The 26649-nt window shown below is 33.0% G+C and overlaps 1 protein-coding gene across 1 annotated transcript in view; it reads left to right on the top strand.

The window, feature by feature from the left end:
• The window catches only part of Dennd1b (DENN/MADD domain containing 1B), a gene marked incomplete at its 5' end in the record, with an annotated part of 220228 nt that overhangs the window by 120407 nt on the left and 73172 nt on the right, over positions 1 to 26649 (top strand). The window contains 3 exon segments of the mRNA XM_013521889.1: positions 2478 to 2523; positions 7767 to 7868; positions 21608 to 21733. Of these exon segments, the coding sequence (XP_013377343.1) occupies positions 2478 to 2523; positions 7767 to 7868; positions 21608 to 21733 (274 nt within the window).

Below are 26649 nucleotides of genomic sequence, written 5' to 3'. Positions count from 1 at the left end.
TACCAAAAAGAAGAAGCAGTCATAACAGAGCCTTCTGTATCCCATCTTTGAAAATAACTTTACTGATAGAAAGACCTATGGCAGTTTTGTACATGGCTAATAAAATATCCATGTTGTCAAGAGTCTCTCCCTGATTTATTTACATCATAATCTAATTAGGAAATTTTAGCTAGGGTTGCAAAATTAATTTTCCTTAGTTTTGGCTTATTTTATGATAGGGTATACACATTCCAGTGTGAAAAAATGAGAGGCACCTATACAACTAACTGTATTCTGTAAAATATCATAATTATTTTGAAAATTATGCTGTAGATTGATAATATTTGTAGTTCAAACATTTATATGTTGGATTTTGTGAGAAATCTGTGAGAAAAAAAACTACGTGGAGATAGTCAGTGATTCCATTAAAAAAGGTTTCCAATTACTGTATTATTAAAGCCTTCATGAGAACTTTGTCTTGAATTTCAAATTCTAGCTTAAGAATTTCTATGAGCTCATTGTTTACATTTCAAAAGATAGGTAACTTTCATAAACTTTTAAAGGTGTTTCTGTTGGTATATTTCCTAGGATTTCAATACATTATTTACCAGTTTTGTTTATCATTTTTAAAATTTCGATCCGTAACATCCCTTTAACATCGTTAAGATGGACATAGTATTATTTTCAGAAGTTTGATATATTTTGATTAGCACTCTTTTATGAATGGTTTGGAATTTGAGATATGGATGGACTCTGTATTATAAGTCTTGAGGGTGTAATATCCTAGGCAGGAGTAAACTGGAAGTTCCCACAGTAACCTGAATAATTTTATACTATTTTGGATGTTTGGAGGGCTTGACATATTTAAGACCCTGGGAGTTGCCTAGCTTGTTTTGGGAAAATTGCCCAAACCTGACAGTGGGAGACCAGAATACTGATATGCATTTTATGTCTTCTCTGGAGTCCCAGAAGGAATCCCAGGATAAGACCTTGAACTAGGAAAGTAAACCAGCCTTTCCTTACTTAAGCAGAAGTGGAACAGCCCACATTTGCTCTCCTGTTAGGTCTTAAGGATATCAAAGCCTGTAAATAAACCTCAACTTCTAGTCAAATGAAGTAAGCAGTATATCAGATCAATTCCAGATTGTAGCACAAATATTAAAGAATAGGAAAGAACAGAGCTACCAAAGGTAAAGACAACTGGGGATTAAAATTTAGTATAATAATGTGATAGACTAAAATGTACAGACTAATGAACATTTCTATTTTGGATATATAGGTTACTGTTTACCCATCCTTTAATAAACTTGCTATTTTTTGAGGTTACTTTGAAATCTGTATATTGTCCAAGGTGCTTGTTAGTTTTATCTGTTAGTGGTTCTCAGTAGCAAATTGAACATATAGAAGGCTGGCAGCTCTGTTTTAATAATGGCAATGGTGTTTAGAAAATTATGCAAATCTTTTGAGAAAGAGGATTATCTCTCTGCATTACTAGAAAAGGTTTGCATTAATAAACAAAGATGTCTCTAAAAGAATTGCCAAAAATGTTTAATTTTAAATAGGTATTTGTTCACATATCGTCTGTCACCTTTGTAGACATCTGTCCATTCTCACTTTATCCTAGCAGGTAATAATTTAGTTTGAAATACCCTGTTGAATAATTTCCTAGCAGATATTGCTATAATTATTAGTAATTTAGATTTGATATATTTAAGTTAGTTAATGTACATATTATGTGTTAGAGTATAAGGCCCATAAGGGGTTATATCCCATCTATATTGTTAATTAGTCTTCCCAAACCCATGTCCCAAGGCCTGGCATGCACATGTTGTAAACATCATGTTTTGAATTAATTCAAATAATCCTTACACAAATATTTTAAATTTATTGTTTTACTAATATCAGTGAAAATAGAATAACTCTCAATTTTAAAATTTAAATAAAGGAGGTGTATAAGAGGAAAGAGCACAGTAATGGAGGAACTTTTGTGTTTTTGTACTTCTAGTTCCACGATAGTGCCTTGCATCCAATAATGACTAATTGGTGACTAGTTTAATAAATACACAGTAGTATAGTAGGTATAAAATAATGAAGTTATATTAAGAAAATCTTTAAGAGTCTGAATAAGAAAAGATATGCAAAATAAATGCCAATAATTTTGATGATTATTTAGAATATATTTACTACAAAGTATATGGAGAAGTTTTAACTGAGATTATGGCCTAGACCCTGCTACTTTTCTTAGATAAAAAAATGTTTCTGGGCATAAAAAATCTTGATTTTATTTTAAATTATTTGTGATTTTTAAAATATATAACAACTTTATTATAATGGCCTCTAAGATTAAATTTGAATATCTTTTTGAATATCTGTTTTATGGTATGATGGAACTGAGCTTTAAATAAATTTAATTTTTAAGCATTTAAGCTACTTATATTATTACCTCACTTTTAATGAACTATATGAATCTATAAATATTTATTTATATTTTGATTTAGTGCCCCAATGCCATACCTGATTGGAATACACTCCAGCCTCTTAGAGGTGAGTATCTTTCAGACATGAGATAGTGATGAAATTAACTCATAACTAAAATTGGGCAGTTACAAATTTCATATTTAGGATATACTTAAATAGTCATTTTCAAAAGGTAAAATTGAAATTAATTTTATTTAAATTAGTATACAAATGATAACTTTTAATAGCATGAAGCTCATGAAAATAGGTTATGTTTGGTAGAAATATGGTAAGTATTAACTACTAAAAGTTTTAATTCTTGGTGAACTACTTTTTTTTATGGAAACTTGAGATTTTTTTATTTCTCTTTTTCAGCTCTATATTATGAAAGTCAAAATTTACATACTTATTTATTGTCTTTTTTTTCTGGTACCAGGAATTGTCCTGAACCTTGCGCTTGACAGGCAGATACTTGTGCCACTGAACCATGTCCCTGGCCCTTAAAGTTTACATACATATGACTCACAAATTTACACATTTTTATCTTACAAATTTTATTATTTTCCCTATTCAGTACACTTTTTAAAAGCATAGTTTTTCCACTCCTTTTAATTAGAATATACCTTCTTTTTTGTTTTAATTTTTAGTTCTGTTGTATGAAAATTTAGTAATTTTTTTCATTGTTATCACATCATTCTAAATTAATGTTTGTCAGAGTTTCATTTTACTAAAAATCTTTGAACTTTAAACATCTTGAACTTGAAATCAGTAAGCCTTCCAGAGAGGACATCTTGAGATTACATCTAAAAAGTGAACAAAATTCTGTATTAAAACAAAAGATTTGGATCAATTAAACAGTGTCATTATGCTGGTTGGTTTCATTTTACCCAAATATATTTTGTTTTTTGCTGATTGTGCAGGTAAATAACTTAACCTAATTTTTGTTTAGTTCTTAACCTAATTTTTAATAAGCAAGTTATGAATTAGAGTGATTTTCTTATTGCTGACATGGATATACCAGTGATCATTGCTTCACTGAAGAAGAGTGTTAATACATTTTAAAGCCCCTTTGGATAATATTTCAAGTCAAGTCCCTGTGGAAGACCTAGATTATAGAGTTCTGCCTGTGCTGCAGTTTTGGACATTTTTTCTTTTTTGCAAAATGCTAGGGAAATATTTTTGTTTTATCATTAGTATAGAATACAGTTTAATGATTTTAAAGTTAATTTGTTTTGTCTTTAATATTGGAATACATGTTGAATAACTTTAGGACTCCTTATATTTTATTCATTGTTTTAGGAAACTTGTTTCAAGCAAAAATTATTTATAGTGAAAGTGCAAAGTATGAAGTGAGGCATGAATGAATAGGTATTTGATCTATTATTACATCATGGAGTACATATATCACTGTCATTTTACAGATTAGTTGTTGGACTTTATACAAATTTAGTTATGGTTCAAAAATTTTAAAAAGCCATCAGATTTAATTTTGATATTACTGTAGTACATAGCTATAGTGTATCTAGTTGGACACATATTTTTATAATTATTTATGTAAGTGAAAAATATTTATAACATTTGATAGTACCTCTTATGGTGTGTGTGTAATCATTTTATATTAACTTTTAAAAGAAATAATTTGACTTTTCCAATCTTCTATAGAAAGGAATAGAATACTTTAAGGATTCAGTTACATTTATCACATATTTATTGGCCAGTTATAAGGAAATCCAGTACTACTTTTTTAAGGATCACATTTAGGAATTGTTTACTTTTTGAAAGTATTGTCTTGGAGAAACTTCAAATTGGCTCTTGTTATTAAGTAAGAATATTTGCAGACTTATTAGCTTGGCTGAAACTCCATACTTTTTATAACCTTGATTTATCATATTTATTGATTTATCTGGTTTAATAGTGAATGCAGTGCTATCCTTGAAATTTTAGGGATTTCTTTAAACCACCTGGGTATCATTTAGTAACTTTTTTCTTAATGTGATACAAGATGATAAATATCTTTCAGTTTTGTTCTTATTATTACACAGATTTTTTGAACTGAAATTACTATCTTTTGAGCTTTTTAATTTTGTAATATCTTGCTAGAATATAGATGTAACTACTTAAATAGTTAATATATCAAATAGAACTCAGTAATTTTTTTTTACCTTGTTCAGTTTACAGCTAATTTTTTTTCTAGGAATCAAAATATTTTCTTTTATTATGGTTAGTACAACTTCAACACATCAATTTTTAAAAATTACTTTTTATGGTCATTGAAAGTTTTCATTAGTATATGTTTTTGATGCATAGTGAATGTATTCATCGTGAGGAATTGGTAAATATACACATCGTATTTTGATCTTTTTACTCTCCGTTTCCCTGTTCTTCCTCGCGTGTTTCCCATTATGAGTTTTATAAAAACTCCGAAGCATAGCTGTTCCAGTCTTCTTTGAAACCTTCCTTTCATTTATTTTTATTGAATTGTGAATAATGGATGGTGAGAAAGACTTTTTTGGAAGGAGAACCTTTTAAAATATAAATTTGCTTTCAAAATAAAGAAGACATTTTGTTCTCCCTGAGAACTCTAGGGATGAACCTACGAGGACTAAAGCATGTAGGTGATAAAGAATAAATTAGTAGAAGCTACAAGTGTGAGGTTTGTGCTATTTGTTTCAGTAGTCAAAGGATTCTAAGTGAAATGTTGGCTCATTTTCTGAAGTTCACATGACTGCTGCCACCACAGCAGTTTGGCATCTTTGAGCTTTATGAATGTCTGTACCCCGACTACGGGGAAGGGGTGAATATGGAGGGGAAAGGAGGCACTGACTCTGACATCATACTGTTGTTCTTTATAAGCCTCCCAGTCTGTGTACAATGCTGTTTTCTTACTTTTGAAGAAAAAGGCTATTTTTTCACATTCTCTCAATGAATTTTACATCTCATGCCAAGATATAAAACTGAGACACAGCACTCTGAGACAGAGTAAGGGGGTGCCATTTATGACTCTCCGTGTCTACTTAGAAAAAAGTAGCTAAATTTTGAAAGAAAAGTAGATAAAATACTGACATTAATTAAATGTTCTTATGAAAATATTTAAATTATATACTATTTCCATTTTTTGCTTTGGCTCATGTAGCTCTAACGTGAGGGCGCTCCCAATCTGTTGATTAGAAATGAGTATGTTTTTCTATTCTCGAGTGCTTCCTTGAACAAAAGTTAATATTCAGCTGTTACCTGACCTTGTAAAACTGGAAGGAATTCTGAAAACAAGTACCTTTCATATTAATAGCAATTTATTTAGATTTTAATGCTAGTATCATCACTAAAAACCTTGCGAGCACATAGCTGTTACTACTGGCTCCTGAGACAAGTTAATATGTTTCCTTAAAAATGTATCAGGCTTCTACATTATCTTTATAGTGTCTGGCGTAAAAACAACTTGAGTATTAAGATGGAAATTGTAGTTATGACATATTTTGCCATAAAATACCATTATGTAGGTATAATTTTGCTTGTATATATTATTATTGCAGTTATAATACAGTTAATTTATACATAAGTTCAGATTTATGTACTTACACCTTTTTATATATGTATATACATAGACAATAAATGAATATATTTACAAGGTTTTGCAGTACTATTAATGGTATCACAAGCAATGATTTTCTTCTAATGTCTTAGAAGTGGCCATCTTTTAAGTCTTACTTTAAAAAGATACAATCTCTTCTGTAATTCAGATTTTTAGAATTGTGTGTCTTCTTGACTGTAATACATTTGATGCATTTTACAACCCCTTAGGATAATACTTTGAGTCATGTCCCTGTGGAAGACCTAGATTTCAGAATTTTACCTGTGCTGCAGTTTGGGGCATTTTTTCTTTTTTCAAAATGCTAGGGCAATATTTCTGTTTTATCATTAATATAGAATACATTTTAATGATTTTAAGTGATTTTACTTTATTTTTAATACTGAAGTCTGTTGAATAACTTTAGACTCCTTATATTTTATACCTTTTTTTTAGGAAACTTGTTTTTACAAATAAGTGTGATAACATAGTTACTTTTTAAGACATAAAAATTACCTTTCTTAGGTTATCATTTCCCTAAAAAATTTAACATTCTACCAAATATGCAGAAAATTGAAATTGTAAATGTATCAGAGAAATTTCAACTCATACAAAATAATTGGATGATTTACTTTAAGTTTTAAAGCATTTAAGTAATAATAGTTAAGAATAACTTAGTCTAGAATGACACTTCCTAAAATATCACACTGAAATTAGTTATTGACCTATTATTTGTTCACCTGTACAATTATGGATTTCTAAATTCATGGATATGATCCATTAATTACTAAATTGCTTATCACTGAGGAATAATACTATTTTCTGTTTTTTAATAAGATTAAAATAATTATTTAAGTATTTGCTAATTTAAATAAGAAAAATGAGCCATAAATGTTTCCTTTATTTAAAAATGAAAAATTGGGTAAAATTCTAATTTTTGGATATATTGAGATCCTATACTGTTTTGACTATGTTTTCAAATAAGTAAGATAGAAAAGATAGTCAATCTGATAGACTATTAAATTTAATTATTTACTTTGAAATTTATGGGAGAGTATTACAAATGAATTCCGTATTGCTGTCTTTTCTTTTTTTCCTTTTATTCCACTTTCCATCCTCCTCCTCATCCCTTCATTTAAAATATATTTTAATATTTTAGCTATGGTTATTGGATTATATTGTCCTGGCAGTATGATTTATGCTAAAAATATTTGTAGAACTGGGCACAAATTCCTGTATCACAGCCAGGCATGATGACACACGCCTATAATCCCAGCGCTGAGGAGGCTGAGGTAGGAAGATCACTGCGAGTTCAAGCCAGCCTGGACTACATAGTGAATCCAGGCTGTCTTGAACTACATAGTGAATCCAAGACTCTGTCTCACAAACAAAAACAAAAATAACAAAAGAACTTCCTATATCATAGGATTGGTATTGAGCTGATAAATTTTAAGGGCTCCAGTTTTTTACAGTTTGATGTAATAGTACCTATTTTATTATAAATCTTGGTTGTGCTTTACCTTTGGTAGTTAATTTAGTATTAGATTAATAAATATTCTGTTTTTAACAATTTGGCCAAATATTTTTGAATCAGTTATAAGCATGGTAAATGTATTTGTATTGGTATAATATCAAATTTTCCTGTTTTCCTGTTTTCACAGGCTTTGTGCATTGCCATAATTTTTTTGTTTCCAAGCTCTTAGTTTTCTGAGGAAAATAAATGTATGAGTAACAAAAACTTTTTATAATTGTGTTCCTTAAACAGAGAGTGAAGAATAAGTCGCTGGAAGATGTGGTTATGTTAAATGTTGATACAAACACTTTAGAATCACCGTTCAATGACTTGAGCAGCCTACCAATTGACGTGGTAAGTCTGAAGGATTTTCGGCAAACATATATTTTCTCATGGACCCTTGAGTTACTAAGAGTTATTTTTTTAAGCTTTTATTTGAAATAAAAGGGTTATGTACTGTAAGGCATGTGAGAGGAATCAGTATAGGTTCTATTTTTAATATTTTTACTTTTTGGCAGTGGAGGAGATGTTGAATTGGATCATCATATTCCTTAGTATAAAAGTAGGATCATAATTAAAAGCTAGATGCATTCATTAGGTAGAGTTTCTTTAGACGTAAGTCTCTTCATCTCATCTTAATCATTATATTACAAAGTAGGCATTTCTGTCTGCCTGGTGGCATGTCTTGCAAAAGAATGAGAGAGTTTTTGAAGGCAAGAAGAAGAAGGGGGCCAATTATCTGCTTTAGCTTCCCTGCCACCTGCCAGCGCTGTTCCTTTTAATTAATGATCTGATGGCACTGGTCAATATAATAAGAAATGCTTGTACAGTTGGGGTCAGAAAATTCTGGCTTTGATCTCCCTCAACTTTCTGAAACATTTATTTGTTTTCTCTAAATTATTTCAGTTTTATTTTAATCTTTTCTATCCTGCTGAGGGCTGCAAGAATGAAAACCTACACTGTTTGTCATTTGCTTTGGCAGAGCAAAGACTGCTTACTTAGAATTCTATTTGTAAATTAAACTGCAAACCCAGTTTGTCATAAAAGACATCTGATCCTTTTGAAATGATGAAAACTCTCTTTTGTCTGTAAAGGCTGATAAATTAAGTGCCAGTTCTCTTCTGGTCTTTGATCTTGCAAAGGGTGTGTGTGTATGTGCGTGTGTGTGTGTGTGTGTGTGCGCGCACATGCACACACGCACACATCCACTTGTATGCATGTGTGTCTCTAGCTTATACTGGGACGTATTTGAGATTTCATATTAGTATCCAAAAATACATTTTTTGCCTTATTTTTCCTTGGTATAGGCAGATGTCCAAACTAGTTATATTTCTCTAAATAATATACTTAATAACTGTGTAAATACATCTTTGTAACAGTTCTAAGTTAAAATAATTCTTTAAAAAATAAAGATGTTCATTCTTTAAATGGATATTAAAATTGGGGAATTAAAAAACCCTCTAAATATACCTTTTTGTAAATCACAAGTACTTTGAAATTCATCATTAAGGAATTTGAAAAAGTGAATTTAAGAATCTAAAAGTCAAAAAAATAGAGCAATACTAACCTTTATCTGATGGCTAGTGATAAAATATGATTTCAAAGTAAAAGGTTATTTATGCCCATAAATACCCAAAATACTTGTCGACCTTGAAGTACCTTAAACTGAACTGCTTTATCTTGCTGTAGTAAAATTTATGTTAGGTATGAACAAATCCAGACTCAGGCAAAGGAACAATTACTATATTTTCTCTTTTTAGCTCATTATAGCTAGATTGCCTCCTTATAAAATTCAGCAGAAACTGCTAGAAATGATTATTCCTTTAGAAATCCGTTGAAGTATTCTCCACTGGATAGAGAAATAATTATGAAAATAGAATCGCAACTTTTAAGAACATTTTCCTATGCATATGTTTCCTGCTGTTAATCCCTTGAGAAATAATTATTAAAAAGAAATAAAAAGAAATTTAGCTTTTCTGTATATGATTTTAAAAGTTTTATAGTCTGCTTCAGAGAAAGGATTTCTTGAGAACCTTTAAAACGCAGTTTTTGGTGGGTGATTCTTTTTTACTTAAAAAGTATTGTAGGATTGGTTTGGTGAATAAGACAATTATTTAAATATGCAGGGGAGTGAAATACTATCCACAAAATATATACGCTTAAATATATGACAACAGAAGAGCTCATGTAGTACATTCATGAGCAACTGTATAAGTGAAGAAAGCTCGAATATATATGTCAGAAGCAACGCTGAAACAGTATAGATTGATTACATAGATGCTTGAAATTGAAGACCACAGATATATTTGAACACTAACAAATTTGAGAACTGAACAAATCTATCTCGGAGATAGAGCTAGGACCATTTGTTGAGAGTATGAGATGTTTTAAAATTATAGTAAACATTTTAAAAATATTATAGGTGATTATCCAACCCATCTCCAATATATTTAGCTTTATCATCAGTTTTCCAAGGCTCTCTCTTATTGTTCCCAGGAAATCTGATGAAGTGTCACAGCATGTTTCTAAAATGATTTGAAATGAGATCTGTTTAAATCACAATGACCTTACTGAAGTTTTGTGTGTGATTTGCATTAATAAGGTATACTGGAACCCTGAGAAATATTACTACTGCTATTGTTTGTTTAATAAGTTAACTGAGATTTGACTTTTAGAATCATCCACTGAAGCATTTAAATTATACTTACAGGCTAGATGACTTTCTGTGCATGTGCACTCCATTACTGTGTTAGATTGACCAGTGATCTTGGCTGTTCAAAGGTCATTGGTCACAGTTGTCCTGAATTACTAGTTCTTTTTTCCTGTGGACCCTCTGCTGTGTTGCATGCTGTAATCTTCTTAATGGCTTCATTCCAATATTCACACATAATATTTTAGATTTATTGACTGTTAGAAATACTACCATGCCAGTAGCAGTTCCGCTCCTCTTAAGGTATTTAAAATTGGAAAAATAAATCAGGGCAAAGCTTTCCAGAATCCTTTGTTTTCCTTAAGGGAGGGGAAGAAACTCTCTTCCTGTCTTCTGACAAGAACACTTGTTTGTTGATTTCATCATTTCACTATTGTTTTGTATTATTAAAGCAAACAAATATTTTTATTGGGAGCAATTTTAGTGATCTTGTTATATGATGAAACATTTAAAAGTAGTAGATGTATTAAAATATACTTGTTTTGTGTATAAATATATTTGACTGTATTTTTAATGGCTATGTAAAGACATCTTCAAATATGTAATTTGAATGTTTTGAAATAAAATAGTAGATTTTATGGCTAAGTGAATGTCAGTCAAATAGTATTGTATTATGTTTGCATGGTAAAAATAACCATGTGAATTAAATGTAACATTTGAAACCTCAAATGAATTCATTTTAAGAAAATAGACTATGGAAGCTTCCCATTCCAAATACATACATAAATTTACTTCTGATTACATGGTAATTTAAAATGTACTTCTAAGGTATTATTGCTCAGTTCAATTTTTATCATCATTAACATTGTTAAGTGTAATTTGAATAAGTGTTCGTACTGAAAAAATAATGGAGTAATCCAGTTATTGGAAATTAAACTAGTAAGTAGAGTTATATAACAAGATTCAGGAAATCTATCCTCATATGTATATTAAACAGAAACTAACTCCTATATATGGGAGCAGCTTAGAATTGACATCTAAAGATGCCACATCAATTACAGTAGGCAAATGAATTTTGGCCTGCATTGCCTACCTGTCTTTAAATAACTTTAACTCATTGGGTTTTACAAAATAACATTCTAAAGTAAGTCCCAGTGCTTATCCCTATTTTAGGTAAGAATAATAAGGCACAGAAAATATACTGCTCATGGTGTATTTAAAGCTTTAGTTCATACAGATTTATCCTTAAACCTGTACCCAAAACACTAAACTATGGTTCCTTGTGTATAAATCTACTACATAATATAACAACATTTAAAATTTAGTATAGATACTTACTCGCCATTATAATCTTAGTAAGGAAAAATCAAATGGATGTCTTCAATTTAAATTATTAGCACTATGTTTAAAAATTTATTTTCATTTTGTACATAATACTATTGGAAAATAATTTTCTATTTTCTTTTATGAGTATGTATTGGAAAATGTAGTATATTTAGGAGAACAATTCACAGTAGATCACAATATTTAATAAGATATAAAGCATTTTAAAGTGCTAAAACATTAGAAAGTCCTTATTATAAAATGGTCTTACTGAAAATACCATGCATGTTAATAATGAAGCTTTCAAGTATTATATGAAGGAATTTGTTAATGATTTTGTGATGTGAAGAAATGCAGATTACTCAGAATCGCTAAAATTATGTAAGCCTAAAAGTCAGAGAAAACTCCTAGAATTTTGACTTTACATAAGATTTTTGGATACCTACATTCAAGTAAGTTTATTAGGAATAACTTTTGAAAAGAATTAAATCAACTTTTAAAAATATTAAAGAATATAAACCAAATTATTACTGCCATGTACATTGTCAATAGATGTTTAGTTCACTGAATATTTCCTCTAATCTAAAATGAAGGTTTAATATGTTAAATGTCATAATATATGTTGTAAAGAATAAAAAGGCCCCAGAGAATATTTATATTAGTTCCAGGTTTGCTACAGTCTGCCATAATCCTGTAGTATTTAATGGTAAGTGAAGTCCCTAACAAATTTCTAGGGTGGCCATATTAGAAAGATAAAATAATTTTACTCAGCTTATAGCAAAGTTTGTAATAGGTTTCATTTAGTTTTTAGAGTGGACTTCAAGAGAGAAATTGTGCTTTCAGTTTGTCCCTTGGAGAGGTGTCCTCCTGTGCAGATGCTTTCCCTTTGGGTTTCTAGCTGTTAGGGTTCAGGCGTCTGGCTGTGCATTGCCCCTACCACCTAGCCTTCCTACAGTACATGTAATGCCTATGATAAGTGAGCATTCAATAAATGATTGTCAAAGGGGAATAAAATTTTACTTCTTTGACTTTTGTAATAGATGTTTGCTTTTAAAATCCCTGTTTACAGTTATCTCCCAGAATGATTTATAAGGGCATTTTTCTTTGACTTTCATAATAATGAAAAGAAGAAACTTGGAAGTATATTTAAATAATACTTTTGTAATGGATGCTAGGAAACAGGAATGTAGGGAACTAGACCTCTTGCAATGGGGAGGGGGTGTGGGATGGAGAGAGGGAGAGGAGGGGAGAAGGGAAGTAAAAGGACTAAGGTGTAATGTGCATATGCACCAGGACCCTCTGGTGAATGCATCACAAACATGCACTAATTTTAAAAAGTCCCCAGTAGCAAAACTAAACAAATAAGTAAATAAATACACTTTTTTGACTGTGAGTACAAGTCTTTATTTCCTGTCTCTGGAAAAGGCCACTCATCGTACTTCTGCTCACTGACTGTAGAGACTCACTGTTCTTTCACGTGTTCACTTCAGGGATGCGATTATTATAAAACAGATTTCTGTTTGTAGGTAAAATATTAGAGATTTTGTTATTTCTCCATTGTTTTATTGGTGTATATTGTATTTTTTAACATGCAAACCTTAAATGTAAAAGCAAAACACAACCAAACCTCCAAATTTTAAACGTGCTTCCAAACATTTGAAGATATTTGTTAACTGCTAGCAACTGAATGAAAGAATCTGTCCCTCCCATCACAATGATCCCGGCTTTAGTAACTCCTTCCTTTATGTCTTTGTACTTCTATCATTTCCAAAGGTGATTTACTGTTTGTTTCTTTTAGTGATTTTAACTGCTAGGAAGTCCTTCTGCTTCCTCATGGCTTTCATTTCTAAATTACCCAGCCTTCTTCTAACCCTCCCCTTCCCACACCATATTTTTTTAATGGCGTGCTTCTGTCTTCCTTACTGCTAAGAATTTTAAAAAGGACAAACCTTGACTTTTGGCTTTTCACATTTTTTCCAGTTTATTCTAGCCCTACGAATCTTGACTTTTCTATATGTGAAAAACTTCTGTGTGTTTAATATTGAGAGCACTGTCACAGTAGCTGCTTCCAAGGCTTGCCAATATAACGTGGTGAACTTCAGATGAACTAACTATGTTCTTGCTGCCCATCACAGATACTCTGCCGGACTGAACTCAAGTTTAGTAAAAGTGTGCTGGGAACAGGTTATTTATTGGTTCAGTTATTCACTCATTCAGTCACTCATTGAGCAAGTTGTTCATGAAGTGTCTACTGTGTGCCGCTATTGTGGCTAGAGCTTGGAATACAGTGGTGAATGAGAGAACGTAGACCCTGATTTTGTGGCTCTTATATTGAGTTAACAAAAACACATCTAGGGTTACAAATTGAGACAAATATTATTTTAAAAAAGGAATAAGGTGTAGTGGAAGAGAGTAGCAAGGTAATCCTAATTTACATTAAGGGCAAGATGCATAGACTTGGCCTGTTCTAGGCCCACTGATGCAGGGAAAATAAAGTGTGGACTCTGTAGTACAACATGGAGCTATTTTCTTCAGTAGTGTAAAGACTCTTGAGAACACACGTGTTTTTGTCTAACATAATAGTGACATCTGTAAACCTGAGGATCCTTTTTTTTTTCATGGCCAGGCAGAACCCCGGTGCTATGTAAGTTGCGCTGATGGTGCGATTTTTCAGGCATCAGTATGAGAAGCTATGGAAACAATTAGAAGCTTGGTCCCTTGGTCTTATTTCATATGTCTAATATATCCTTTTAAACTGTTCACCTCTTTGGTGATGTCTTCATTAGGGCATAGGCTAAGCTACTGCAGCAGAGACACCTAAACATGAACACTTGGATATAATGTCCAATTTATTTCTCTGTTGTGTAATAATTAAGAGGAACTGTGGGGCAAATATCACCCTCAACACCAGGCTTCCAACTCCAGATTTAAAGTGGCTGTCCACTGCTCTTGGTCTACCTTGCCCCGGGGAAAGGAGGAAATTTAGGGGTGGGTACTCATATTTTTTAGGGGGAGAGTCTGAAAGAGTCATGTTCTTCATTTCCTATATCATTTGTCTGAACCAGCCGTCTGGCCACACCAAATCATAAGGGATGTTGGGAAATGGCTAGGTAACAACGTACCAGTCAAAACTTGATTTCCATTACCAAAGAGAGGAAAAATGGTTGCTTGTAGACAGACAGCTATCTCTGCTACCAGTAAGCTAAAGTAAAAATAACTCTAGCTAAGCTGAAATGTTATTACCAGTCCACAAACTCAGGTCAGCCTTTTGTGGTACATAGAAGATCAGTGTGTCAGGAATATCTTTCTACAGAAGTGGCCAGAACAATGAGTATGAGTAAGCCCCGAGAAGTAGGAGGAGGGAAGGAATATACCAAGGCTGTGCTTTGGGGAAGAGGCTGGGGAGGTCAAGAATGGGCGAGGCCTGTAGCTGCAGTGTGACAAGCAAAAGAGAACGCTATGTTCCCAGGAAGAAGTGAAATGTCCATGCAGGGACATTTGAATTTCATAGAAAATCCAACGGAGTTCTTTCTAATGTTTGTTGGCAATACGTAATAGTTACACCTATTTGAGGAAATTGGCATTCATACACAGCGTATCTTGATCATTTCCAATCACTTTACCCACCCTTCCTTCACCCCTCCTGCCCTGTCCTCCAATTCCCTCTCCATCTCCAGCCAGTCTGCCTTTGTGTTTCCTAGCATTACTCTTATTTTACTCATGGGTTTGTTTATGTTTTAGGTTTTTAATATAAGAGAAACCATTGACATTGAACTTTCTGTGTGTGATTTACTTTACTTAACATTTTGGTCCAAGTCCCATCCATTTTCCTGCAAATGACACGATCTTGTTTTCTCTGTGGGCAAATTTTTCTTTGTGGCCCAGTTTTTCTTGGTGAATATACACCACATTTCAGTGAAGATTTTCTGGGGAGGAATAGAGTTAACTTTGAGTTAGAAAAACGCCTAGAGTTCTGGGTCCTAAAGATTATTGGATTTAAGAAATGAAGTAGGAAACCCCGTTAGGAGATCATTGGAATGGTCACAGTGAAAGGTAGTAGTTACGTGAACCTGATAGCACCAAGGATTCAGAGCAAAGTAGGCGGATTTGGAATGTGTGTCAGAGAAGGCCGTGGTGAGTTATTGCATGTGGGAGATGGCAGAGGGCGTGGGGGCCACACAGTGTTCCCATTAGAGCAGCTGATGAATAGAAGTAACATTAATGTGGTATTGAGTGTGAGGTGGAGGCTTAGCTTTCTGTCACTGTGACAAAATCCTTGAGGTAAACAACTTATAAAAAGGAAAAGTTGATTTGAGCTCATGGTTTCAAAGGTTTCAGTCTGTGCTTGATTGGCTCTGTTGCTTCTGCTTCTATAGCCAGGCAGTCTATCACGGTGGGAGCACTTGGCAGAGAAAACTGTTGGCTCCCGGTGGCTGAGGAGCAGAGAGAAATAACAAGGAGCTAGGCTCACAGGCTCCCCTTCGAGGGCATGTTCCAGTGACCTAACTTCTTTTAAGTAGGTGCTACCACTGAAGGCTTCTGCTGCCCGCTTTCAGCAGCACCTTTAACAATGAGGTCTGGGAGATAGTTCAGATCCATGCCTTAGCAGGGGAAGGTAAAAGTGATTTTGTTTCTTTTACTATTAAGATGCCTCTGACAGGAAATAGGCATAGATGCTACCATATTAATTAGTGGTGCCACGTAATTTAAGCATACAAAAGTACTGTAATGATACCCGTTATAAATAACTATGTCATATGCCTTTCTTTAAATAAATGTTAAAGTTTACTATTTTGATCCTCAAAGAGAAGCTTGTTAGAAAATTAATATGTAATGAGGGAATTGTTTGTTTCTTAAACTGAACATCTGAAAGGTTAAAAGTGTAGGAATTTAATATCTAATTCCTATGGTAGATATCTTTCACGAGAATAAAAATTATTGCTTTATTCTAAAGCAAATGATCATTTGAAATTAACTTTTCTAAATGTATGCAGTTTATAAAGTACAGTTTAGTTACATAAAAGGAGATTTAAAAACATATAGGGTCAGTGGAGGTTCCAGTTTTAGTGTTTTGAGGAATCTCCATACTCAGATCCATCATGGTTGTTAGTTTATATTCCGTCCAAGAATGTGGAAGGGTTTCTTTTCCCCTGAGGCCTCACCAGCATTTGTTATTATTTGATTTCTTGATGGTAGCTGTTCTTTCTGGAGTAGGATGGAATCTCAGTGTTGTTTTAATTTGCATTTCTCTAATGACCAGTAATGTTGAAGATATGTTTATGTATTTATTGCCTATAAGAGTTAAAGTTATCATATTACCATGATATATGCATACCCATGTTTATAGCAGCATAAATTATAATACCTAAATGTTGGAAACAACTTCTTTGCTCATCAGTGGATAAATAAAGAAAATGGGCTATTTATACACAGTGGATACTATTGTACCATAAAGAAGGATAAATTTGAGGCATTTGTGGGAAAAATGCAGCTTGAGACCATAATATTAAGTGAAATAAATCAGATACACAAGCCTAAATATCACATAGTTCACACATAGTCTTACATGAGAAACCCAAAATATAAATAAAGAGCAAAATGAAAGATAGATAATGGAAAATAGGGAGATCTTTCTTAACTGCAAAGGGGATCAAGATACGGAATGGGGAGGGAAAGGAGATTAAAAAAAACATTGAAAGGAATACATGGAAATAGGGATTTTGCAAATGGGAAGAGGACCAAGAGATAGAGCAGAGAGGGATGGGAGAGGTAGAGGATGAAAAAAAGAATACAGAGGTGTTATGTACATACATATACCAACTCCCCACACAAATGTAATTGTTATACTCTGCAAACGTGCTGATACGACAAACATAATAGGGCTATTTTAAATTGTATAGGTTATCTAAATACTATCTGAGTATTACTTTTGAACAGTCATTTTTATCCTCTCTTTCTTAACCTGATGTTTCTCTTTTTGATCTTAAAAATAAAATTAAAGGGGCTGGGGATTTAGCTCAGCAGCATAGCGCCTGCCTGGCAAGCACAACGTCGTGAGTTTGATTCCCGGTACCGGAAAAAAAAAAAATTAAATTAAACTAAATTTTTGTTTTGTTTTGTTTTGTTTGGTTTTTTTCCAGTACTGGAATCAAACTCATGATCTCACGCTTGCCAGGCAGGCGCTGTGCTGCTGAGCTAAATTCCCAGCCCCAAAATTAAATGTTTTAGGTACAGCAATTACTTTACTACAGAAATGGATCAAGAAGTAAGAGTAAGAGAAAAATACAGTTTTGCTCTGAAAAACAGCCCCTTTACATCCTCTGCCTTTCTGACATGCCTCGTGTGCATTATTCCTTCATTACTTAGACTGTGTGTACATGGCTTGCACTCTTAATTTATACCTATTTATTCTGTGTACTCATGTAATTCCTTCCTGTGATTCACAGTCACTTCAGTGCTAAGAGGGTAAACGCAGAGAACTTGTGGTAATATTATTCATGCTGCGGCAAACTCCCACTGTGCTAAACCTAGGTTATAATTCCATGGATGACTGTTTAGGGGCCCAAATTCTCATTTCATGAAAGGAATTTAAACACTTGATAAGAGCAGTGAAATGTTGTTTATTTCTGGTTTTACTATTTAACTTTACTTGGCCTAGTGTAATACTTAACTAGATTAAAATTATTTACAGTCTGAAAACTTTCTAGAAACAATAAAATACAGTGTCAGCTTTGAAGGAATCTTTAGCAATTGGAGATTGGGACTAGCTTACTTTCTTAAAAAGAGAAAACAGTGGATACTTCGTAGTATTAAGAGGATTGTGTTGTACTGGCCGTATCACTAAGGTTCCAAGTGCTTTTCTGAATTGAGTCAGGCGCGAATATAAGCTTTAAAATTGCACAGGAAGATGTACATTTATTTTATAGCCGAATGTGGAAGCCTGGAAATTAAAGTGGACCCGATATTGGAGAAGTACAGAACATCTTCATTTTGCAGATACCATCTGCTAAATGCTAATTGGTACTGCGGAGGGCAGTGGTAACAGTAATAACTTACTCCAGTGACCCAAGGGCCAAGAAGGCAGCAAGGTGGACACGGTCATTTCACATTAGATTCGATTTCCTTGTGTCTAAAACTGATCTGTAAAAATTGTTTTATTTTTACAGGCTATTTTTGAGCATTTATTTTTACATATAAAAACAGTTAACTCAGCTCCTCTGCTGGTCTCTGAAAACAGGCACAACCTGAAATCGACTGACAGTGATAGCCCAGAATAGATCGTGGAGAAACATTTCTGATGTAGTGTGTGTGAATTGAAATAATGTAGAAATAGCCAAAGGAGAAATATAACCATATTCCTCACTTGCCAAACTTTAACACCCCATATTTGTATGAAATTAGATGATGTGGTTATATAGAATAGCACTGTTCTAGTAGTCTCATTTAAAAGTTAAAAGAAATGGGTGAAGTAAATTTAATAGTATATTTTACTTTGTAGTCACTGTATTGTTTCAAAATGTTATCAGTATGAAAATTATTTATGAGTATTTTTGTACTAAGTCAAACGTGTTTATTTTACACTTAGAGCAAATCTGAATTTGGAGGAGGCACATTTCATTTGCTCATGTATCTGCTGGCTACCTTTTTAGACAGTACAATTCTAGGACAAGTATTTTCTTTCCTATTTTCTACATATCCACAAGGAGTTCAGAAACTATTACCGAGTGACTGCTTTTGGAAAGGAAGGCTGCATACTTGTGATTTGGTCAGGAAGCAGTTGTGACAATGTGATTCGTATTCCTGGATGGCCCAAGCAGCAGTTATGCAGTCAAGAGCATGGTATCATAAAGGCTGAAAAGTGCTTTAACTTGATTCTATTATTGTGACCCTAAGTGTTATGATTGCGTGAAGAACATTGTGTTCTTCATTTCTGCAGAACTGAATTGTGAGTTTGTTTTATTAAAAACTATACTTTGAGGGGTTTTTTTTGCAAGATACAAGGCATGATATTTTAAAACGTAATTTTTATTTTCTACAGCAAAATGTTCAGAAACTTCAATCATTTCCTTTTAGTAATACTTTAAAAAATTGGATACATGTTCCTTTTATTGGGGAGTCGATAATAAATCTATTTGTATATATTGATATTCATCCCCATTGCTTTTTCTTTAAGGGCATTTGAAACTTAGGAAAAAATAACTTTTTAAAACTAGAATAAAAAGTACTAAGTTAGAGATTTATTTTATTTATTTAAAACATGCATTTCTTCAAGTTGGATTTTAATAATAAAAACTTTTTAAAATGAATGCTGGTTTATGCACTTTGTGGGCTAAATGAATTAGGCTCTAAACTTTTATCAGAATCTATGGAGCTTGGATATAAATTGAAAAGATCACAGCTATGGGGAAAAGACCTATACTGCAAAGGCCTTTCTGCATAGATTATGAACATCATAACTCAATAATTTTTTCAAAACTATGGTTATAATTGGACCCAATGGGGGTCTGTTTCTTTGATCAGATCACAGCAACTGTGACTTTACACTGGAAAATGTCACTACTGTGCAGGTTTATCACCTGTAGAGCTGGTCTTTCCTCTGATGCTGTGTTCATTTCTCATTAGCATTATTCAAAGTTTAGTTGTTAATTAGGTTAGCACTTCAATTACAATCATCATCTACAAGAGTAGTCAGGACTGCTTGTATAAGGAAATAAAAATATTTCTTTTTGCATATATATATGTAAAGGCTAAATCACACTATTTTATTATTTGGTAGTTTCATATGGATAAGAACATGTTCTGTTAAACATTCAATTTGTATTTGTCTCATTAACTTGTGTTTTTCTTAAGAAAATGAATTGGATTATGTATGAAAAAATTACGATAAATTAAAGTGCTTTTTAAAGTTTTACAAATGCTTAGGTAAGTTTTTCTTTGTTTTAAAAACACTCGTACTTTATTCTTGTTACTGGTTTATGAGGCAGTGACACTGAGCGCAGACCCAGCACGTGGGATTGGAGGAAACTGGACAGACTGCTTCTATTAGTTTCATAGGGAGGATAGATTAATGCATGTCTTTTTTATTTTTTAATTTTTATTAGTACATGTTGGCAGTACGTAATGATTACATTCATTGTAGGGAATTCTTACATGTACATCACATACCTCAATTTTGCTTTTTCCCCTTCCTTCCAACCCCTTTTATTTTGCCAACATCAGATTAATTTATTTATAATTCCTTACAAAGTTAATTATCGTATATACAGATTAACAAGACCAATAGGCAAAAAAAAATAAAACACATTAGACAATTACATTAAATCAAGATACACTTTTAGATACCTTGTCCATGCTGAATTACAGCAACTGTTTTTCTTTCTCCTTTTTTTCCTGTTATGTATTTTGCACTTCATTTATCTATTGAGTTTTTCATACAAGAGAGACCGTGCGATATGTAAGCTTGAATGTGTGATTTTAATGCATGTCTTTGTGCCTCTATTTCTTCATTCATTAATGGAATTACCAGTGGTTTTCCTAGAAGCCAGTTGTGAAATTGAGAGTGTATATAACATTTGCGTAACATAATTCCCTATTCATGGTATGGCCTCAATAACTTTGTCTCTTCTCCCTTTTTTTTTCTAATAATGACAAAACTATTGACTGGAAAATTACACATGCAAATGAGGCTTCCAAAAGTAAAATAAAATAGTAAGCAATCCCAGAGGACCCATAACAAATAACCTTACATGCAGAAATGAATGATAGCCAACCAGCTTCACTTCAGAACAAGTAGACACATGTTGTAATTTTCTAAAAAATCTGCAGAAAAGTGGCTCAGAAGCAGTTTACTGTAAAATAATTAAAGCTTATTTATGTCAAGAGGCCTTGGGAAAAAAAGAGAGCATAAACCAATTTGCATTAGCACGTTCCTATCCTCTCCTGCTTTCGTTTCAATTAGCAGACCAGCAGGTGCTCTCCGCAGTTAAAAAGATAAGCTATCAGGGAGGAGGATGAATTTTTGGCTGACCTGCAGACTCTGTGGTTTGCCTGCTGATTGGGTTCGTACCTCGCTGTACCAATTTCTGAGGTGTTAATTTAACTGTTCCTCTCTGTCATGCAGGTCTCGGCCTTGAAAAATAAACTGAGGAAGCAGTCTACAGCTACGGGTGATGGAGTGGCTAGGGCCTTTCTTAGGGCACAAGCTGCTTTGTTTGGATCCTACAGAGATGCCCTGAGATACAAACCTGTAAGCATTTTATTTCATCACCATTTTAATGTGCTTCTTTATGGTTCTTGGAATGAGGCCAAAAGAAACACCATTTTAATATCATACCTTAAAAATGTCATAACTGTCTTTTAAACTCCAGTGTAATATGCTTTAAAGCATGTACTCCATCTCCAATTGCATGACTTTTTTTTAGTTCCTTTAGTAACCTTTAGTTAAAACTTACTGCTTTTTTTGCATATCACCTTTTTAATGTTCTAAAAATGAAGTATTTACCCCATAACTAATTAATGGTGTTCAAGCATATTACGGTACTTACCAGATCTTCTTACAATCACTAAGAAATTCACGAGACAAGTGAATTCACTGAATTAATAAGTTTAAATATGACAAGTGCAAAATGAAAGTTTTTTAAAAATAGATCTTAAAAATTTTATGGTATTTCAAAATTTATTGTATTTCTACTTCTTAACGCTTTCTAAAATATGCTTACCAATTTAGCTTACCTTAGCTCATTCTACCATTTATTTTAATGCTCTAAAAATGATTATTGTATAAAACTGTAGCCAAGCTTTTAGATGGTCCAAATAGGTATAACTTGAATGTATTTACCTCTCTTTCCATTATTGATTGAAATATATATGTGAGGTTGATTTTATATAAATTATTTCACAACTATTCCATGATCAGATGAGTAAGTTTTAAGGATAAAAACATTAAATTAGAAATAAATATTAGATCTGCCATTCATTAGCATTTTTGTTGCTAAGCTGTGTAACAGTCAGTCTCCAGACTTCAATCTTATTTGTAAAGTGAGAATTTTTACTCTTGTCCTCTTTCAGGGTTCGTATGTTAGCTTGGTTGAAAATGAGGAAGCACTAAATAAACTTGAATGTGTTATAGCTTTGCTAAACTGGCTTCTGAATTAATGGTGCCCTCTCAGTGTCTCTTATATCTTTGAAGGATTATTGAGTTTTTGGAAGGAATCTAAAGACTTGATACCAACTGCTGTTTCTAGATCAATATATATCTTTAGTTTAGGTACTATGTTTGTTAGCTTTCTGTTACTGCTACAGTATTCCCAAGATAATCAGCTTATAAACTGTAAAGGTGGATTTTGCCTCATAGTTTTGCAGGTTTAAGTCTGTGTTCTATTGGCTTCTGGGCCTTTGGGCCTGTGGTGAGGCAGCTGTCATTGTGAGGAGCACACAGAGAAGCAGAGCTTCTCACCTCATAGCTGGGACATGAACAAGAACAGAGCGAAGGGACCTAGTTCTCAGTTTCCCCTAGAAGCATACTCTGAATGACTAGAAATCTCCCACCGAGCTCCATGGCTTTCAAAATCTCCCAATAAATCCACTGGTTGAAGACCAAACCTTTAATGCATGGACTTGTGAGGAGCACATACCCAGTATGTTAACCTTTTTGATATAGGTATATATTTTAAAGTACTATAGAGCTTACAGGATGTTACATAAGATGTATATCTCAGAGAAGAGAGTCTTAAAAATTTGTTACATATAAGGATCTGATTTTTTGAAATACTGGAAACCAAACATTCATCCATATTATAGTAGAGGACATTGATATTCAAATTATTTAACCTAAATGAATGCAGAAAAAATAGTTTTAAAAGCAAAACTAGTTATTTTGCTAAGTCAGATTTTTGTAATATGAATTAATTTCGTTTGCAGTTCATGAAAGAAGATTAAAAATATCACTTGAGTTTTGCCATATTTAAATATTCAACTTCCCAACTAATTTTTCTTATCATTTTCCTGTTAAGATGTGTGAAAGACTCCACAAAGAGTCTTTGAAAAGAGAAGTAAAATTTCCTAAGTGATTTAAATTATTGTGTGAGGGGCTGGGGATATAGCTCAGTAGCACAAGCGTTTGCCTGGTAAGCGCAAAGTTGTGAGTTCAATTCCTGGTACCAAAAAAATATATTTATTATTATGTGAGGTGGTGAGTGAAATGGTTAAGCTATCCCGTTCTTAGCATTAATCACTGTGGATATAGATTAATATTCTCCTCCTTAAAGCTTCACTGAGCAGAGAGGGGAGTGTGATTTGCATTAGTGAATTTAAAAAAATAAAATCTTGAAAGGCATATTTCCAGTACCTGCAGAGAACATAAGTTCATCATAGACTCTCTTTTCTATTTATGAATCACATCTTATTATAAATTTATTTGTTCATTTATCTACCTTTTTTCATTTTATTGTTGACATTTTTCTGCCAATTCTAGTTCTCTTGGGGAGCAAGGGGATGATATTTTTGTTTTCTATGCATTTACGTTCTTCTGACTGAACCTTTGAATGACACTTACTTTTTAAACTATACTGACGCTTTAGATAATTTTTGATACAGGATTTCAATTTGTAGTTCAGGGTAGCCTTGAACTCACTAGGTATGCTGTCCTTGAACTCACGGTGATCCTCCTGTCTCAGTCTCCTGAGTACTCTCAGCAGTTATCTTTACAAAGTACCCTGTATCATAATTTATTAAAAGTATTTTTTTTTTAGTTTTACAACTTTTTTGACACATAGACAAATTTCTTTGGTATATTTTTGATAGAAGTAAATGAACAAGGGCCAAGATGAGAAGTTACAATTTTTTCATAGTTTTGTCTCTTCAGAAATTTGTTTTAGTTGTATCCTTTACATAGTAGAGTACAACTGGAAAGGAAAGATCTACTAAACAGGGTTAAGTGGATGTAAATGCTAGGCGTTACATTTTAAAGCTTAGTGATTGTTTATATGCATTATTTCTATTACATGTGACAAAATTTTAAAATGTAGATTAGGCTTGGACTACGTGGAGTCTTGGAGCCTATTTCTTCCCCTACCATCCCAGACCCTCACCATGAGTGGGCACTTTGTCTTTTTTTTTATTTGTTTTCCCTAAATTTTGTCCTCAGTTTAGATAATTCTGCCTTGGACTGTAGATGTCCCCAAATTCTCAAGCTTCCACACCTTATTTATGGTTTTTGTTCCTGGCAGCACTTTTCTTTTTCTCACTTTTAATAGCCATAGTTATTTTATGATTCCCGAAGCTTTAGATCATAGTGACTCTTTCTCTCTATGAAAGAATTACGTTTATCTCTAAAATACTTCTTTTCAATTATTTAATCATGTCTCTTTTAGAATATCATATATTCTTTGGGTAAGTTTCTTACAGATTTCAATCTTGTAAATGAATGAATTGGGGCCCAGATGATGATACTCTAAACAGTGATAATTTGATATGCTGAGCCAGCGAAAGGCATAGAACTAAGGTCTCTCTGACCCTGTAGCTCTCTCTCCATCAGTCACATCTTTATCCATTCATCTGTTGATGGGTGTTTGGGCTGTTTCCAAGGTTTAGCTATTACAAACTGTGCTACTGTAAACTTGAGTGTGCATATATGTCTGTGGTATGATGCCTTTAATTCTTTTGGAAAGATGCTAAGAAGGGGAATAGCTAGGTCAAAAGGAACCTCTAGTTGTAGTTTCTTAAGGAATCTCCACACTCAGAAATTTCCACAGTGATCACACCAGTCTACCAGCAGTGGAGAAGGTTCTTTTTCCACACAGCCCCACTAGCATTTGTTATTAGTTGATTTCTTGATAAAAGTTATTCTTTCTGGAATGAGATAGAATCTCAGCATTGTTGAACATTTTTTCGTGTATTTATTTGCCCATTTGTACTTGTTCATCTGAGAAGTGTGTATTCATCTCAGATGCTCACTTTTGGATTGGGTCTTTAAATTTAGGGGGTACGTTGTTTTTCAGTTTGTTATATATTCTAGATATTAGTCCTTTGTCTGTGGAACAACTGCAAAAGATTGTTTCCCAGTATGTTGAGTCATCTTTTGACTTCGTTGGTGGTTTCTTTTGCTGTGCAAAAGCTTTTTAATGCTATGAGATCCCAGTTGTTGTTTCTTTGTAATATTTCGCATAAAATCAGGGTTTGATTCATGAACTCTCTGCCTATACTTATGTCTTTAAGATTTCTACGTACTTTCTCTTCCAGTAGATTTAGTATTTCTGTTTTAATATTTAGATCTTTGATCCATAGTTTAGTGTATGGTGATAGACATGGGTCCAGTTTTAGACTATGTGGAAGGTCCATGTGGAAAGCCAGTTTTTCCAGCACCATTTATTTTATTTTAGGAAAAAGGATAAAATTTCATAACAGAATAATAGCAGAATAACAATAGTTAATACCTTGTATATTTTTATATTTAAAGTAGTTATTCAGAGTACAAGATACAGGCATTAAAATTTTTCAAATTGATATTAGCACAGACCTTTCTTTTCAATGAGCTAAGAGACACTAATAGTGTAACTGACCTGCATTTTTTTCCCTTTCCCTTTCCGTCCGTTCCCCCATCCTAGATCCTGTTTCCTTTTGAACAATTTCTACCCATGTCACAATATATGTTGTACATTGTAGGCCTTATTTTCTCAGTCAGTTTCTCACACTAGGGAGACAATGTAATGTTTACACATGTGAGTCTGAGTTATTTCACTTATGAGTATGGTCTCAACTTGCATTCATTTACCTATAAGTTTCAAGCTTACCCTTCTGTATTGCTGAGTAGTTTTCCATTGTATAAAAAATACCACATCTTTTTATCCATTCCTTGGTTGATGGGCATTTGGGTTATTCCAAGATTTATCCAGCACCATTTATTAGAGAGACCTTCTTATGGTAAACATGTTTGGCCTCTTTGTCTAAGATGAGGTGACTGAGTGTGTTTGGAGCTTTTTCTGAATCTTCTAATCTGTTCCACTGATTCTCAGTTGTGTTTTTTTGCAGGTACCATGCTGATTTTATCACAGTAGTTTTTTTTTTTTTTAAAGATAAAAGGAGGGAAACATTAACAGACATACAACATTTTACAACATATCACAAGCACAATACAGACAATATAGAGTTACAAACAAAGTGGTA

The sequence above is a fragment of the Chinchilla lanigera genome, unplaced genomic scaffold (assembly GCF_000276665.1).
Source record: "Chinchilla lanigera isolate Chin_1 unplaced genomic scaffold, ChiLan1.0 scaffold00005, whole genome shotgun sequence".
Taxonomy (NCBI): domain Eukaryota; kingdom Metazoa; phylum Chordata; class Mammalia; order Rodentia; family Chinchillidae; genus Chinchilla; species Chinchilla lanigera.
This window is presented reverse-complemented; position numbering and strand designations above follow the sequence as displayed.